This window comes from Accipiter gentilis, chromosome 5 (genome assembly GCF_929443795.1).
Source record: "Accipiter gentilis chromosome 5, bAccGen1.1, whole genome shotgun sequence".
Taxonomy (NCBI): Eukaryota; Metazoa; Chordata; class Aves; order Accipitriformes; family Accipitridae; genus Astur; species Astur gentilis.
In genome coordinates this window covers 24,099,994-24,117,088 of record NC_064884.1, presented here as the reverse complement: position 1 = coordinate 24,117,088, position 17,095 = coordinate 24,099,994, and the positions used below count along the sequence as shown (strand labels likewise).

Here is a 17,095-nt window from a genome sequence, read left to right as displayed (position 1 = left end):
GGAAAGGGGTGGTCGGGGCGGTGTCCGGCCAGCCGGGAAGGGGCTGCCAGGCGCCGGGAGCCTGTCAGAGGGCGGCGGGAAGGGCCGCAGCGGGCCGGGGCCGCCGCTCCCCGCGGGCCCCGGCTGCGGTCGGGCCCGCCGGGCCTGGGGCGAGCGGGGCGGCTGTGGGCGGGAGGGGGTGAGCGGGCCGCGGGGCGGGCAGGGCCCGGGCCGCGGGGCGGGCCGCGGTTCTGTAGCGCGGTCGGTCGTGTCAGCCTTTGCCTCGCACCCCTCCCCGTGGCACCCCCCGATGTCATGGCTTTGGGCTTGACGATGGCCGCGATGCTCCAGAGAGGGAGTCGGGGCCTGCTGCTGGTGTTTGTTTTACTGCAGCTTATGTCGGACCGTAGGGTAGGGGTGGTCACCTTCGCCGTATCGAAACGCTCTCCGTGCGGTTCCAGATCCGAGGTGAGCAAGGCATGTCGGCAGGAGGAAGGGAGATTATAAAAATCACCGATGTAAATAGCAAGCCCGGGCCTGGCGCGTCGGGCCCCTGGCCCGATCTTATCACTGCTTTCCTGGTGAGCTACTCACCGCTTCATTAGAAATGGGCATTTCTTGAAACTGTAGAAGGAAGTGGAAGGTTTCGCTCTGCTTTGCGTGAAATGCAAGGCACTGCATCATAATTGAAGCTCAATGATAAAATCCCAGGGCGCTTATTGCCAGAAGCGATGTGCTCGTGTTGTGAACCCCTCAGCTGATGAATGAGCCGTGCAAAGGCAGAGAGCCGAGCTGGCAGGGAGAGCGGAGCCCTCCTGACCGATTGTCATTCGGGCATGTGCTTTGCCGGCAGTGCAGCCCTTCTGCTTGGAGCTGAGGGTTTTGTGCAAGTGCTGTTAATAGAAAAGAAGGAAAAGAGGAGAAAAAAAAAAGTTAAAATATATTAAAATTAGAAGAAAGTGATGCTAAATGGTGGCATTGTTATAAACTGATTTGTGTTCCCTTCATGAAGACATCTCTTGTAGTCTTTTATCAGAATATTAACTAGCACTCTTCGTGGTGGCTTACGTTGAAGTGAAACTCTTGGGGGGGGGGGGGGGGAGGAAAAAAGAGAACGTGAGCTATAAGTAGTCATTAGCATCTTGGTAGGCCTCAGAGAGTCTCAGCATTCAGCACAATCAGATGTTTGTGCAAACTTCTCCCTCAGTGTACTTGATCTGAGCATTTGGTTCAAAGTGAACACGCTGACATTAGGGAGACTTGGGTGAGAACATGTAGCGTGCTAGATGTCCTGTGGTTCTGGTCCATCTTCGTTTTTCCCATGAGACATTGTCTATCAGCAGCACAAGAAACTTGGCACGTTGAAATGGCCATTTCAGTTCCATTTTCAGCCCTCCTGTTCCCTCCTCTCCCCAATAATTCCAGTACCCGGTGTTCATTTTCCTATTCCTGCTTCATCGTCGGGCCTCTAAACGCTTTGTGTGCACCTAGGAAACATAATTCCTTTACTTAAAGCATTTCCCCAAGAACTAATATATTCTCTTAGGCTTGTGAAAGCTATGTGCTTCCTTCACCTAGTTCATTATATGTGGTGGATGAATTGGACAGTGATAAACATAGTCTTTTTTTAGCCATATATGCTGAGCATTGGTGATGCATTAGACCTAATAGTATTTCAGGCTTCTGTGATTTAGTTTCCCACACTGGGCAGTTCTAAATGCCACCGCTTTAAATTGCATCTTTGTTGGACAGAATAATTTCTAGGGAAAATGACTAAAACACTGACCAGTGTCACATCTAGTATTATTTTTTTTTTCTTTCTTAAAAAAATACTTCTAGCTGTGACACAATGTGAGCTTGGTTTTGGTATATTTCAGCAAGAGTAGTGTGGCAAGGCTGAGGGAACTGGGCAGAGAGGAATAGAAAATTACCTTTTGACATCTTTTATGTTAGTGTTGCTGTGTTAGAGCAAAGAAAGTTTTAAATAAGCTTTGCTTTTTCCTCCCCTATATGGATTTAATTTTGACTTCTCCCTGAAACTAGATGATAAAAGAAAATCTGGAAAACTTTTTTTTAATATTAATTTTACCTGCTGCAAAGTTACTGCTAAAGTCAGTAGCAGATGCTGTCCGAAGATGGTAATGTGTTTCAAGTTGCCGTAGGTAGGTACCAGAGTCACTCTGTAGATGGACCTTGTCTCATCTCAGTATTTGGGTGGTAAAACCTACTGAGGTGAAATAAATTGAGCAATGTTATATTGGAGGAATCTTACTAATCATGGCTGTTACCATGATACATATTTTCTGTAGCTAACATTGTGACTGGCTGCAATTTTTTGTTGCCAGAGTCTTTCAGCAGTTTGTCATTTTTGCCTGTGTTTTCACCCTGCTTGGATTTTGCACTTTTTTTTGGCAGTAGTTTACAAAAAAAGTCACATTTAGGAGCTGTTAGGGAGAAGCTTTGTTTCTGTGACCTTTATTTAGGGAAAAAAAATCACATACAAGAAAGCCTCATGACTTGTCTCTGGATATTTAAAGGCATAAAATCCTAATTCAGATCAGATTTAAATTTTCAAGCATTTCTATGGAATGCAGCATGTATTTTTTGCATTCTCAAAGTTAAGGATCCATGTAAACATTTCTAGGTCCTGATGCTAAAATATTGCTTAAACAGTAAAATTATTGTTTAAGGGTTCTTATCCTAATGTATGGGGGCAAGATTTACAGGAGAAGGAAAACTCTTTGACTGTCTAAATGAGAAAATACAAAATAGATTAGGTGCTTATTAACTGTAGCTGTCTGGAGTCTGCAGTGGTTTAACCTCAGCCAGCAAGTAAGCGCCACGCAGCTGCTCGCTCACTCCTCCCTGCTCCCAGTGGAATGGGGAAGAGAACTGGGGCGGGGGGGGGAAGTAAAACTCTTGGGTTGAGATAAGCATGGTTTAATAACTAAAATAAAATAATAACAAAAATATAATAATTGTAATGAAAAGGAATATAGCAAAAAGAGAGAGATTTAAAACCCAAGAAAAGTGATGCACAATGCAGTTGTTTACCATCTGCTGACCGATGCCTGCACAGTGATCTGCCCCTCCTGGCCAACTCCCCCCAGTTTATATACTAAGTATGATATTCTATGGTATGGAATATCTCTTTGGCTAATTTGGGTCAGCTGTCCTGGCTATGCTTCCCTCCCAGCTTCTCGCGCACCTCCTCGCTGGGAGAACATGGGAAGTGGAAAAATTCTTAAGTTAGGGTAAGTGCTACTTAAGCAACAACAAGAACATCAGTGTCTTGCCAACATTATTCTCACACTAAAACCAAAACACAGCACTGTACCAGCTACTAAGGAGAAAATTAACTCTATCCCAGCCAAAACCAGCAAGATATTTAGGTGACTGCTGCTGAGATCTAATATGTACTGTGCCTGTCACGTCACATTGTTTTGTCCTGATGGACCTTTCAAGAATGGCACTGGGGAGCTGCTCAGTTGTGGAGTTCCCACTTTCTTGTCTCTGCATTTGGCAGTGATCTGTCTGGAAATAGCAAAGGAAAAGTGGATTTTTCTCCATGCCTGACAAACACCTTTCTAGAAAACAAGTTGATATTCAGGTTAATTTTTTGCTTGGGTATGGAGTTACAGTGTGATGCAGGAACCAGTTAATGTAGAAATTAGGAAAAATATATAGTGATCCTTTGAATTCCTTGAATTTCATGTATGTACAGAGAGGTCTTGCTTCAGTGAGTGTTGATGAAGTGTTCTGATTATTTCATTTGTGCCAGCAGACTAAGTTCTTCAGGCTTTCTTCAGTAGCTCGACAAGCCTAGTTGCTACTAGGTATACTCCCATTCAAAGACAGAGATGTTTAGCAGAAAATAAAAGGTACAATCAAAAGCTCACGCCCACCTGAAACTTTTAGAGGAACTGAAGACTACCACAGATGTAGCAGTGTTCCACTTTGAATGCAAAATGTACTTCTCTCAACTGTAGCAGGTTATTAACTTTCCCATTTTAAAAGTTATGCAGGCAGTAATACCAAAGTACATCACAACAGAGTAGTTAAGTGCTGTGGAAGTGAAAAGAGGTAATTGCTATGGAAATTCAGAGTCTTGATGAATGCTCCTATCACCTTGGTATGGAAGGAAGTTCTTGGTGCCTGTGTCTGTTTTGTTTCCTGGTGGTTGAAACCCTAACCTTGTCAAAGCCATTAGCAAAACTCCTGTTGGCTTCCCAAGGGCTCAGCTATCTGTGTTTTCAGAGGAGTTTGAGTAACTCAGCACTAACAGGCGAAGGGTGTGTGAGTGGAAGTAGGGTGTTTGTTCGGTTCAGACACCCGTGTTGCTTTGAGAACTAGAATGAGGAAGAAGTTCAAACTTCCCGTTTAAAAAATAATAATAAACAAATACAATATTTTCCTTCTCTTTGAGCTCTTCAGTTTGTTTTTTCTTGACTTGGGGAGTTTGTGGTGAAGACTGGGAGGCAGTGAGAGCTGATGGCTGACCCCTTACCTCTCCTTCTGTCTGTTCCCCAGACCAGTAGCTTACCCCGTCACCAACCTGTATTATTAACATGCTTGGTAATAGCGTTGCTGGTGGAAGAATTTGTATGGAGTAAAACAGATGTGAATTTACACTGCTATCCTATAAATTTACTATAAATCTCAATTGAAATATGTGTGTTGATACAAAGAATTGTATAAACAGAGATCTACACATGCAGATGAAAAGCTAAACTGTATCCTGTGGACTTTGCAGTTTATCATCTGAACATCCTTTCATTATATGTTGTGTTTGGCTGCCCAACTATGTAGCTAGAAGCCCAACTATGTAGCTAGAAAGTTGAAAAGCTCAAAGTCTTACCTATTGTACGATCTATACATTTGTCAGTATAGTGCAGTGTAACTTGTTTAAAGATATGGTTGCTGAGAACAGTGTTACAGGCAGCTGTCTCATGAATACCAATAAGATGGGAGAAAAAACTATCATGAAGGACTATTTCAGTTAGTTCTGTAGCCTTTCTACACCAGGTAATTTGGTCTTTTGCTATCTCTTCTCTTGAGCAGCTGCATTTTAATGTTTAACTTTTAACATTAAATATAATATTTAACTAAAAAGTATTTTTAGCCAGTGCTAGTGTTGTAGTTAGCATGCTCCTAATATGTCTAGAAATAGTCATAACTTTAAAAAGAAACAAACAACAGTTCTGAGAAATCTTCTTTTTCAAACTAACTTCTTTTTAGGTGGTTTCTTTGGATTTTATGCTTATATTTTCCACTAAATTGATAGAATTTCCTTACTTCGTCTTAATACCAAGGCATAGAGCCATTTTTTCGCTATAAAGTTTCCATGGGTTTGGTCTTACAGTACAAATTCAATGGAATATTGCCTAGAGTTTCCAAAAAGATCAAAGGTTGTTATGCCAGCCTTGGACCAGATAAGTGGGATTTAGGCTGGCTGACTTCAGACTTTAGTCTGTGACTCGAAATATCTTGAATCTGCATGTGGTACAGACAAAGACAGGAAACAATTCTGCAGAGAGCTAGCATGACTGGCAGGTGTTTGTGCAGCAAGTACACAGAAGAGTGCAAATACACTCCTTGTCACCTCATCTGCAGTGAGGTTATTCATTACTAGAGGATACTTTACGGCCTGAAGACTCAAAGCAGGGTTTGGAACCCTGCTACAGCAGCCATTTCAAAATTGTGCAGGGTTTGTCTTCACAGTAGCAGCAGCTTGTTCGTCCAGCATAGGTAATGTAACCTGCAGGGCAGCAGGGGTGAGCCTGACCTCTGTAGTTATATTGCTGGTGAGGTTCTGGTGGGATGTTTCATGGGTCTGACCAGTGCAATGTCTTGGCAGCTTTACTAGAGGTCATTTCGTATCATAGAGATATGAAAACATCGTGTTATAAAACAACCAGGATGTTGCTGTGCTGTATTAATACAGGCATTTCCGAAGGTGCAAGAAAATAATATTTGGCAACAAGGACTGTTAATTTTTATTTTATTTTTTTTTTTAAATTAGAGTTCATAAGGACTTGTGTTTGCAAACTGTAGCACAGCTGGTATCACACTTGACATATCAGTTGGCCTTCTCATTTCCTTCTTTTCTGTTTAAACATTTAAATGTGCTTTCTCCCTCTCCCTGAAATTGAATTTTAGCAGTGTCTGTTAACCAGAAGCTGACAGGCTAGGAGAAGAGGACATTGCTTGGAAGGCACATGGTTTGGGTTGAACAGTGGATGTGCAGGGAAGTGGTGAGGTTAAAATGTTGAACCCGTGAAGGTGACTGGAAAGAATGAAGTTAAGACTAAGCACAGCCTGGATGAAGTTGTGGGATTGTGTTGGATGCATGTATGCTTGATTAGTTTGCATTCTCACTGCAGAACAGATAAATGGATGGGTTTGATTTGCACGTGTATCCTAAGCTATGTCTTGTTAATTTAGATTTAGAGTATCTTTGAGCTTGTGCTGAAACTTGGTCTGTGTGGATGGAAAGCAGGCTACATGACTCTAATAGTTACATGCTGTGTGATTGTATATGAGTGCTTTTAGGGCAAGTGTATTTGTGAGTATTTGTGTTGTAAGATTTTGACCTCCTTAGATAAGATACCATAGTTTTAGGTGCAAAAAACACCCCTAAAAATGTATTTGTATGCCCAAGTTGTTGAAAAATGACTTCATATTGAGAAACACAGCAGCTGAAACAGGACAAAGTGGCAATTCATAGAATGAAACTGGATTACAACTAAAACTGAAGTTGATACAAATGATTGGTGTTTAGAGTTATCATTCTGATAACTTGTGTGATATGTGCTGGGTTTCTTTCCAGTGGTTCATATATGCTAGGTTGTATTGGTGGGATGAGTGATACATGGTATGGAAATAACCATATAATTGGTTTGGGACATAGCTCATCAGAGGATTTGGCATTGACAGATTAAATCTCCAGCTTTTTTCTGGAATGGCAACAAATGAAAATTCATACTTTTTCTTTGCTCACAGTGGGGAAAATATGTAAGAAGTTTGACAAAGGTTGTAGTTTCTGTGATGTAGCTGCTGTAGTGTAATAGCAGACCTTAAGCTGTGTGTATTGCTAAGAATCTTAAGAGTTATTGTAGGAAATACAAAAAGGATGTCATATTCTTATTTAATACTTTTTTTAAGAAATTGTTCCCTTAAATTCCATCTTTGAAGTACTGAGTTTTCGGAGAGGATAAATATTAGTGTATGGAGTTTTCTTTAATCTTTTCCTGTGTATTCTTCTTTAGGATGATAAATACTGTTGTAAACCAATGACCAAGACATAACTCTGTTTTCTGGGGCGGGGGGGCTTAGGTTTCCTTAATAGGTGGAGACTGTCTGACTTGTTCCCATCGTGGATGATCTTGAGAGCGAATCTACTCAGCCATGTCGTACAGTGCGGGTTTTGGGGATCCTAATCAACTAGCCCAACGCATAACTTCTAACATCCAGAAGATCACACAATGCTGTAAGTTGTATTTATGAATGTTTTATATAAAACTTTAATAATGGTGGTGTCCCCCATTTGAGGTTAGTTTCTCAGATTCATTCATGGGAATTCACTCTTTGACTTCACCTGCTCATTTGGCAGGTTTGTGGCACCCCACACAGCTGAACCAGTCCTTTGTATGTATGGTTAAGTGTGATCTATCCTGGGGAAGTACAGTATCACTCTGTATTCACCAAACTAATAATTAATTAGTAAGATGGCTGCTGGCAATAAGCCAGTTTTGTCCTGGTTAGTTATGTGGCACCTTAAGATGGTAGGCTGAGATGTTTGCTGAGCAAGGATTGCTTCAAATATTTGCTGGAGCTTGGATTGTTTAGCAGGGACAGAAGCTGTGGCCTTGCAGCTTGCCCTTGGAAGTATGTATTAGATATGTAAATAAGACTATGCAAGTTTTAGTATACTTGGGCTTAGATTCATATCACCTAATTTTTTACCCACATAACTGGGGTGTTCAAGTTAAAGGGAAGTTAGTCTGCTGGGGATTTCAGTCCTTTTCCCTTTCCCTCCCTTTTCCATTATATTTTTAATATGTGTGTGTATATATATAAAGCAAATACAACTTCATCTCTCAAATTATGCAAGGTATACTGTTCATGAGAAGGGAGGTAGCCATGAACAGCATATGGCTAGGTTTTGGCATGCATGTTTTTAATGATGTACAGGACGTAGTATGCATGCAGAAATGGGTATTTTTTTATTAAAACTGCAAATGAATTCTGATCAGTTAAGTATTTCAGGTTTTTTAGTAAAAACTTTGATCTTTGTTTTTCAAGACAAGTTTTAGGAGTTGGTATTTGTAGCACAGATTGATGGCACAGATTGGCGTTTTGCCTATTTTTTCAGCTACATTTTGTATTTTCTTCCAGAAGGAATTTCTTTAAATCTCAATAGACAGGAAGAAAAAATTACACTTTTGCTTTGTTGAAAATTTTCTGTACATTGGGGTTGTCTTCCCTCAACCTAAAATTAACAAGCTGGCTCTGTAAAAGCCCTTATGCCTTATTTTCTAAAATTGGCTCAGTGAATTCACTCATCTTATGGCTTTTAACTTGGTCTTCCAGAGATACCTGCCAACCTGTGACAGACACCAAGGTTCCAAGATGTCAACCAAAAAAAAAAAAAAAAAAAAAATTGTCAGTTGTCAGGTGAAAACTTAAATCAGTGGCTGAAACTGGAGCATTGTGAAGACAGTCACTGAACATAATTAACCATTTTGTGCTGGACTCAGTGAGTCCTTAGTCTCATCATGACTTTTCCATCTCCTCTCTTGCTTCTGCTGTGCCTCCCCTGCCCTTGTGACAAGCAAGGCGTACTAAAACCAACATGCCCAGGCTTAGATGGAAGGAGACATGCCACAGGGGTTACCTGCAATCCTGCTCTCCTTTCCTTTTTGAAATTTAGTTGGCTAAAGTCTGAGCAATAGACAGATGCTTCTGCCCTTCCCAAGACCCAAGTCCAGATCTCTCTTAGCCCCGCTGCTGCATGGTTTCAGAAACAGGAGCTTTGCTTTCAAAAACTCCAGCCAAGCACATTTCTAGGACTGGTAGGTACACAGCTGGATTCCATCCCTCGCTCTGCTGTAGATCTGACTGAACTGTAACCACTCGGTTACTCTTGTAGTCCATTCTCCTCTGGTGGATTTTATGAGGATCTGGATCCTATGGGCATGCTGAACATGCTTCCTGGACTGAGCTCTCTAAGGGCTTATGTACACTTTTCTAGCTATTTTGTTCCCATGTATAGTACCTGTCCAGCTTTCTGTTGGAAGATGTGAACTGCAGGAACTTCCAGGTCAAATGGGGAAAAACCTGCAAGCTTAGGGAGCTGTAGAGCTAGTCAGCTGCTGAGGAGGTATCTCTTAGACTGCAGTTTATGATCTTGGTTAGGGAGGGAGGCAGTGGGAGAGAAACGGGAATCTTGACCCTAAATCCATATTTTGCCTTCTAAGCAGTTGACTTGATTTTGTACTTCTGTCCAGAAATGCTTAGCACTTGAGATGTGTCAACAGATTTGAATTGTTCTTGGTTAACCTGGAGCTGTGTAGATATTCTGGTTTTCAGAGCGAGATTAATAGAGACTTTGGTTTCAGATTACAGAACCATTTCAGGAGGTCCCCCAAAACTAATTCACACTTCTGCTAAACATGCAAGCAGAGTGTGAATACTACTACAGAGATATAGATGAGATACAGATTAGTTGAAAGGAAGCTGGCTCTTCCAGTTAGAAGCTGGCCCTTTAACTTGTGGGAGAAATACAGAAGAACTTCCGGAATCAGACAACACTGTGCTGCCAAGATTTCATAATATACCGGAGTTTTATAGGAAGCAGCATTGGTCAGAACAACAGGTTTTATTGTTACATTTCTTCAAGGTTGAATTATTACACACACACACTCTCCAAGTAATAAATTTGATCTGGTTCTTGATTAACTCTTTTCAATATGCCATACATATACAAGATGAAATACATATATTAATACCTTACATTTCATAATGCATCTACATGCTGCTGCTGTCATATTAATACTTGTGATCCTTACCTACCTTCTTTCCTAGTTCACATAGCCCACTGTTACTGATTGACAAGCAAAGTTCACCTCTGTGCTGGTTTAGCACACCTTGGTTTAGCACACCAATAATTAAATCAGTTGCAAGATAGTATTTTTTTTGGTTTGGGTTTTTCTGTGGTAATGGAAGAAGACCTGTATTTGTATCAGGTAACAGCTGGGTTAGCTTAGCACCCTTTTAAATTTAAAGAACAGATTCTTTTGATCTGTTGATCCAATCATGCAGTTAATTGTTATGTTGAAGGTGTGGTAGAATTGTAAATTGCTTCTGCCTTGCCTGAACCACTGGTGACCTACTACAGTAAATGCTATCAGTAGTGGGCTGTTTGAGTTTCTTTCCAGGAGAGGGTCATTTTTAGGACCTTGAAGATATAATTGAGCTAGCTAATGGGAAGCAGCATATGCTGCTGTCTGCACTCTGAGCCCTCTTGGAAACTTACGCCAGGAAGGCACCTATATGTGTTTGGGATCCCAATGCCCAGAGCATTCCATGAAAAGGAGGTTCTTACAGCTGTTCTTTAAACAAGGATCTGTGCTCTGTTTTGCGTTTCCAGCATTTCTGCAGAAATAAGTGATTGTAACATCACTTGGTAACATTTAGGGAATGGAGTCTAGTTTCCTCAGCCTGAAACTCACGTTTTGCTTATCAGCAACATCTCTGAGCTGAGATTTAGGGAACTAGTCTGCAGACCGTTTCTTGGTACCTTTTGTTAAAACTGTTCCACTGAGCAGCTGGAATTGCAAAACTCGGGGGTGAGGTCAGCAATACCTGTGAGCTGCAGCTCGCTAGTTGGTTTCAGGTCTGTGTTAACTGTGGTGAGAAGTAGATCTGCAAACAGATAGGGAAAATTCAGATTTAAATAATAAAACCAGAGAAGTGTATAATGAGCTTTGGCACCTCTTAGGCTTAGGCAGCTGCTAAATTTCTGTGTTACTAGGACACAACTTATGATTAAGGTTTGAAATTCTGTCTGTCTGGAATCTGGTCCAAAGTAACTCTGATTCTCATTCCAGGCCTATCTCGTATCTGATCATAAAATCTAGATAACACACATTGTGTTGGACTTTTGAAATGTGAATTTAAAGGTGGTTGAGGTTTGTCCCTAACTTTCTGAATATGGAGAACAGAATATAGGGAATGATGTAGGGTGTAGAGCTCCAACCTGTCTGGGCTTTGCAGTTGGAGAACCTGTTATCAAGGTGTTTTAATCAGTGTTTGCTGAAGGAGCAGTAGTTCCAGAACTGGATTTCATAGGTTGCACTCTCACTTATGTGGCAGCTTAATGGCAGCTGCTATTAACTTGAGAGAAATCTCAATGCCTGCCTTCAGTATTTCCTTGAAATATTTCCTGTTGGTCACTTACAGCCACTGGATAGAAAAGGAATGAGTGTGATGCACAGAAACAAGGTGAGCTAGCAAAAAGTATTTCTTTGTGACAAAGCAAGTCCTGTCTGCTTACAAATCTGTATTTCTATCAGGCATGTTCATTTACCATACTAGGGATATGCCTAGTAGGATGAGAGCATTGACTCCCTATTGTGATTCCCCCCACTCCCCCTCCTCTTCTTGAAGAGCATGTAACAAATTGTACAAGAAGAAATCTGGTCTTTCAACAAATGGAAAGATGAAAGTAGAATAAGTAAAACAAACAAAAACCCTAATTTAAACACTTTAAAATACGTTCATTTCAGACTTCTTACAACTGTGAAGATGAGGGGGAGCAGCTCTTTGAGATGTGACAGTTTTCTGCATTTTAAAGAATTGATTCTCTGTGTGAAGCAAAAAGGGGGAAAGCATTTTGTTTAAAAAGATGTTCCTAAGAGGGAACAAAATGGGAGTTGCATTCATCTACAGGGACAACTCCAGAGTTGGAAGAGTAGGAAGGGCATGGTTAGAGGAGTAGCGGCCTTTTCTACTTGGCTGGAAAGATTTTACTCGTGTCTCTGACAGGAACTGTGCAAGAAGAAGTAACCAGTGGTGGTTTTTCCTCCCCCCTCATACTTCTTCTCAAGTCTGTCTCCTATGTGTGGGTCATTGAGGAAGCAGACTTGTATGACTTTGTTTTGCTTTGCTCCTAGTATATTCTTTCTAGCTACCAAGTATGTCGCTCAATGCAATCCCCCAAGAAAAGCAAGTATGATACAGGCTGGATAGATAACTATCATGTCTCCTCTGGCATCTTAAGCCAGGGTTTGGGAGCTATTGGTTTAGAAGCAGTGTAGATTGCTGCCTTTTGCTTGGGAACACAGAACACAGCCTGGCGTTGATAAAGTACACCCAGTCTTGCAGTTCTAGAGAATTTCTGGTTTGTAATCAAACAGTTACAGAACCTATGCTAACTGAAGTGAGGCATTTGTATTCCCTCCCTACTTCTCCCTTCCCAACTCCTCCAGTTTATAAAGGTCATGGCAGGATTTTGTGTAGTGGTAGTTGCAAAGTCAGTAAGAATGGCATAATCTACCCTTGCTCAGTATTGGCAAGGTTAATGATAGAGTATTTGACTTGTTCATGCACACTGAAAATCAGCCCAGCTGGAGAAACATATGCTCTGCATACTGCAGGATAATAAAAATAAAATAAAATTCAGTAGCCACAATCCACATATGACTAGAGGGAGTCTGTCTGACTTTGAGAGGTTCTTTCTCATAAGTGCTCTTGCTTTCTGCTGACTTTCTTTTCTGGTCATTAAGGTAGCATAAACATCAATTCATACAGAGCACGTTCCCAGAAGGTCAGCTTCAGCCAGCTGAGATTCCTCTGTGATGTGATACCTCTCCTGTGACAGCAAGATTGTCCAATTTCTGTTGCATCCCGAGTTTTCAATAAGCCCATATTTTCGCTGAATGTTGTTAAAATGAGAGTTGAATTACATCCATTATATGAGTTTCCCTTTCACTTTATGTGACTGTAGAAAATCATAAACTTAGGTTAAACCCTGAAGAATATTAGATTTCTGACATATGCCTTTTTGTTGTGGTTTAAGCCTGGTAGATAGCTAAAACGTTCAGCAAAACAGGCTGAAACATTAATGAAAAACTATGTCTGCCACTATGTTTGTATCACTAACAGATTCGCATGATTATACTTTAGCTAAAGAAGGATACAGATGGTCAAATGAAAAGTAAATGAAATTGCTGAAGTGTTGAAATCAGAGCCTGTATGAAAACAAAATTCTGTTTTGTCTATATTTAAAGTGCGGTTTTGTACAGGTGTGGTTTTAAAGCAAATAGGCTTAAAGTAGAGCTTTTTGAGATTTTTAATGATGATGTTGTCAGAAATTTCCAATTAGCTGCAGTTAACCAGAATTTAACTTTGTGGGAACATACTAGTTGGAACAGATCTTTTTTATTATTGTTGCTGTTGTCAGGAAGGTTTCTTGGATTTAGGATGAAGTTTCAGTAAAACCTGGGAAAGGCTGGTTATTTAGGGATTTTAAGTATCCACTATGGTCCTCCACATTCCTTTTTGTGGGCTTTTCCAAGCCGAGGAATTGAACTTGAATCTGCTATATCCAATTCATAACATGAATATGGAGGATAATAGGAGGAGGAATTCAGATATTTCAGGTCTTTCTAAATGCCTGTCTTTCTGCAACAAGGTGAAGTCATGAAGCCCACAGTTCTTTCAGAAATAAACTATTCCTGAAAACTTCAAGCGTGAATTATTTGCATGCTGTTCCTAAAGGCTTTGTTCTATGTAAAGTAGCATATATATTTAAGGTATTATGCTTCACAGATTTGTTTATGAATTTGGAGAGTTTTGTTAATATTTTTCTGTGTTTTGTCTTGTTTGTTAAAAATATTTTGGTTCTACGGGAAATGCAATATGAAATTGTGTCTTATGTGGATGACATTGCACAACAGGGACAGGGAGTAATTTATGCTAGCGGCAGAACAGAGTGAAAAATGTGTCTTCCACGTACAACCCAGAGCACTATTTGTATTAGTATGTGCAGGAAAGGCAGAATTTTCCTTGTCTTAGACTGTTTTGCTTTGCCTTAGTTAACTACTCTGGGGGCGACGGGGACAGAAGAGCTCTGTAAATTAAGCCATCTCTAAATGGAAGACATTTAAATAGCAACTGTAAAAACACTGTGCAATTTATAAATACAAGGTGACCAGTGAAGGTATCCACAATTTGTCTGCAACTGTTGCTTTTGTTGTTGGAGCAAGTATAAATGGACTCACCTAGACAAGTTAACTTTTTTGCAAACCAGCCTGCATTTGCAGCAGAGAGAGGGGAAGAGAAGTGGCTGGGGTCTTCATGGTCCTTCCCATCTCTAGAGAGTTTCATTTCAGTGCCTCTCTAAGGTACTTAAAATACCTATTCCAGTTCAATTCTGTTGGATTTTCCCCTCTGCAGACAAGAGAAGAGGAAATTGCAGGGCAGTTTGATTATCCAGAGAGCCCTCTATCAAATCTCATATATAACTGCTGTGCAGGAGGCTGCACTGCACTTAGGGCTCAGAATAAACCCAGGTCAGTGGTTGATTGCGAGTGACGCCCGGAGTGACAGCTACTTGTTTGTGTCAATCAGTCTGTGATGTGTTGCATGTCTTTGCTTTTGTGTTAGCTCCTGAGTTACCCTTCTGTGTCAATGACTTGACCTTAAAAAACCAAGCTTTCTTCATGTAGGTAGGCTGGGTTTATGGTGTTTGTGCAGCTACTGTTTACTGGAGAATCATGCATCCTTTTCATAACTTAATAAGCTATTGGTATTCTTTAGAGAAGTGTTCAAACTTGGGGGTTTTAGGGACTTACCAGCGACGTTTTAGGATATGAATATAAAGTGATTGTAACTTGATTTAATGACTTCCCCTTGGCTGTACTGTAATAATTGATCACAAGATCAGTTACTGTGCACTTAAACTGTGTATTTAGTGTGCTCTACGCCCACATTAGAAGAACAGGCACTATTTCAATTTCACTTTACAGTGTCCTTGAAAGACCATTATAGAGGGTAGCACACTAGCATGAAATAATTACAACAGCACTGAAAAAACTAGAGGCAGATCCTGAACTCCAGACATTGTTACTGATGTTCCTGGTCACTTTGGGGAATGATTCTATTTAGAAATGCTAGAAGCTTTAATAAAATCCAACAGAAAAGGGTACAAGAGTTGGTGTTTTCCTAGTCTTCCATGCTTAACAAGTCTTCAGTCCTTAGAGCTCTGAGGGCAATCTTCATCCCCATCCTCATCTTATTTTCTCTTTCCCACACATACTTCAGCTACTGTTTCTCTGTGCCAATGTATTATCCTGTTTTAGAATAATCAGTGTTAAACACTGAGTTAAGACAGAATAAAGCAAATGACTTAAAACCAAATTACTGAAGTTATACATAATTGATTCCAATTAGGTGAGCTCTTGGGTGTGGGGGTGCTTTTTACTAAGCTGGGGTCTTTTGGCTGGTGTCCTGGATTTGATTCCTCTAGTGAACTGTCACTCTTGGTTAAAGTAGAATTAGCAAGGTGTACAGCACTGGCATTTTGATTTACTTAGCATTTTAGTGAATGTGAAATATACTGGCAGCTTTAAAGAGGCACTTAACGCTCATACAGAAAACTTCAGTGTGCTGAATTTATTGCAACTACATTAGGTTGCTATGTGTAACAACTTTTTATAAAAGATTGATCCAGAAATGTCTTCTGCAGCATCTGTCCTTCTTTAGTCTAGTATCCTCAGTTGAAGTGCAGAAGGAAAACACATTGAATTGGATTTGAATAAATTGAGGAAGCCTGTTGTCCCCAGGCAAAAGCAGTTAGAGCTGGTGTAATTTTTACAAATAATTATTCTATTCCAATAACCTGCTCTGAAGTGACTCTGAAGTTTGTTAGATTCCACACAACTTAATCTGTAACTGGATGTGCTGTTTGTTGACTCACTTGTTCAGCTGGAAACAAGTAGGACATTTCTTCATAGTTACCCAACCGGTGGCAGCGTAAGGTCTTTGACGAAGCATTTCTGAATGGTGACTGTGCTGGTGTTGTATTCACTGCTTATTTGCTGTATGAAGCCATAGCTGAGCTTGAGCCTCATGTGGAGCAGACTTTGCATTGGTGCACACAAAGGAACACTTTGCTGATTCTGTTTATTCTGCTTGGGCTCAGGAGCTAGGAAGCTGACTGAAAATCAATGCCTTTAAATCCCCATTTTTAGTTTTAGTCCTGTGAACCTTAGGCAGTGACTAAAACCCTATCTGTCTCTTTTTAAGTAAAAGACAGGGGCATGGAGGGGGCCCTCACCATTACGCTATTAATATTCAGGAGCAGCTGTAGCTGCTGGGTGGAACAGTACTCTGCTCGTTCTTCCCATGACAGGTCCCAAGCCTTGCTGGGCTTGGTTTCATTGTACTTGCCCTGCCTGCTTGTCTGGTTCTTGTCCTCTGCGGTACAATGTCTGAGTGTTTGGTGCTCCTGTTGCTGCTGGTGTTTTTTCCAAGCACACCCAACGGGTGCTGAATTTCCGCTGGAAGCATTAGACTGTAGCTTTATGAAATTGGGTGATGTGGTGTGTCTGGCTTGGACGGTAGGACTGAAGGGAACTGCTGCTGCGTGGCTGTAATGTGATCTTGTGTGATCCAAGTAAGTAGTGAGGTTCCAGGCTGCGAAGGGGTAATAAGCAGCACTCATTAAACATATTTTTTCTCCCAATGTCATGCTTCTATGTTGTGGCCGCCTTTTTAGAACTCTGTGGATTATCTGTTGATTCACCTCACTCTCCAGCTGTAAAGCAGCAACAAGCTTGATCATGGCCACTTGAAGTTTGGTTTTCCAAATGCTAAAGAGAATGGAGGTTGAGATAGGAAGACAGATGACTGTAGGTAACCTGGGAAAGCTTCTCCTGTAGTTGGAGTTACTGGCAAGTGTTCTAAAGTAAGACCATCCTCAGTTTCCCTTGTCTTATGCTGGTGGGGATGAACATGGTGCTTGGACACTTCTCAGTCCTGCCAGAGAAGGTGCGTGACCTACAGTTCACTCTTCATTTCCCTCCTCTTAGTTCTTTGCCTTTCAAACATT

General features: G+C 40.9%; 2 protein-coding genes across 4 annotated transcripts in view; one reads left to right on the top strand and one right to left on the bottom strand.

Moving 5' to 3' along the window:
* Window positions 1–17,095, bottom strand: part of RPS12 (ribosomal protein S12) — a 511,578-nt gene that overhangs the window by 110,045 nt on the left and 384,438 nt on the right. The window lies entirely within an intron of this gene.
* Window positions 1–17,095, top strand: part of STX7 (syntaxin 7) — a 34,151-nt gene that overhangs the window by 143 nt on the left and 16,913 nt on the right. Inside the window, exons 1-2 of one of the 3 annotated variants that reach the window (XM_049801501.1) lie at window positions 260–447; window positions 7,315–7,468. In XM_049801501.1, the coding sequence (XP_049657458.1) occupies window positions 7,387–7,468 (82 nt within the window). In that variant the 5' untranslated portion in view covers window positions 260–447; window positions 7,315–7,386. Of the gene's footprint in view, window positions 1–259; window positions 448–7,314; window positions 7,469–17,095 lie in introns of those variants that run through there. The other 2 variants (XM_049801499.1, XM_049801500.1) reach the window with 2 other exon arrangements.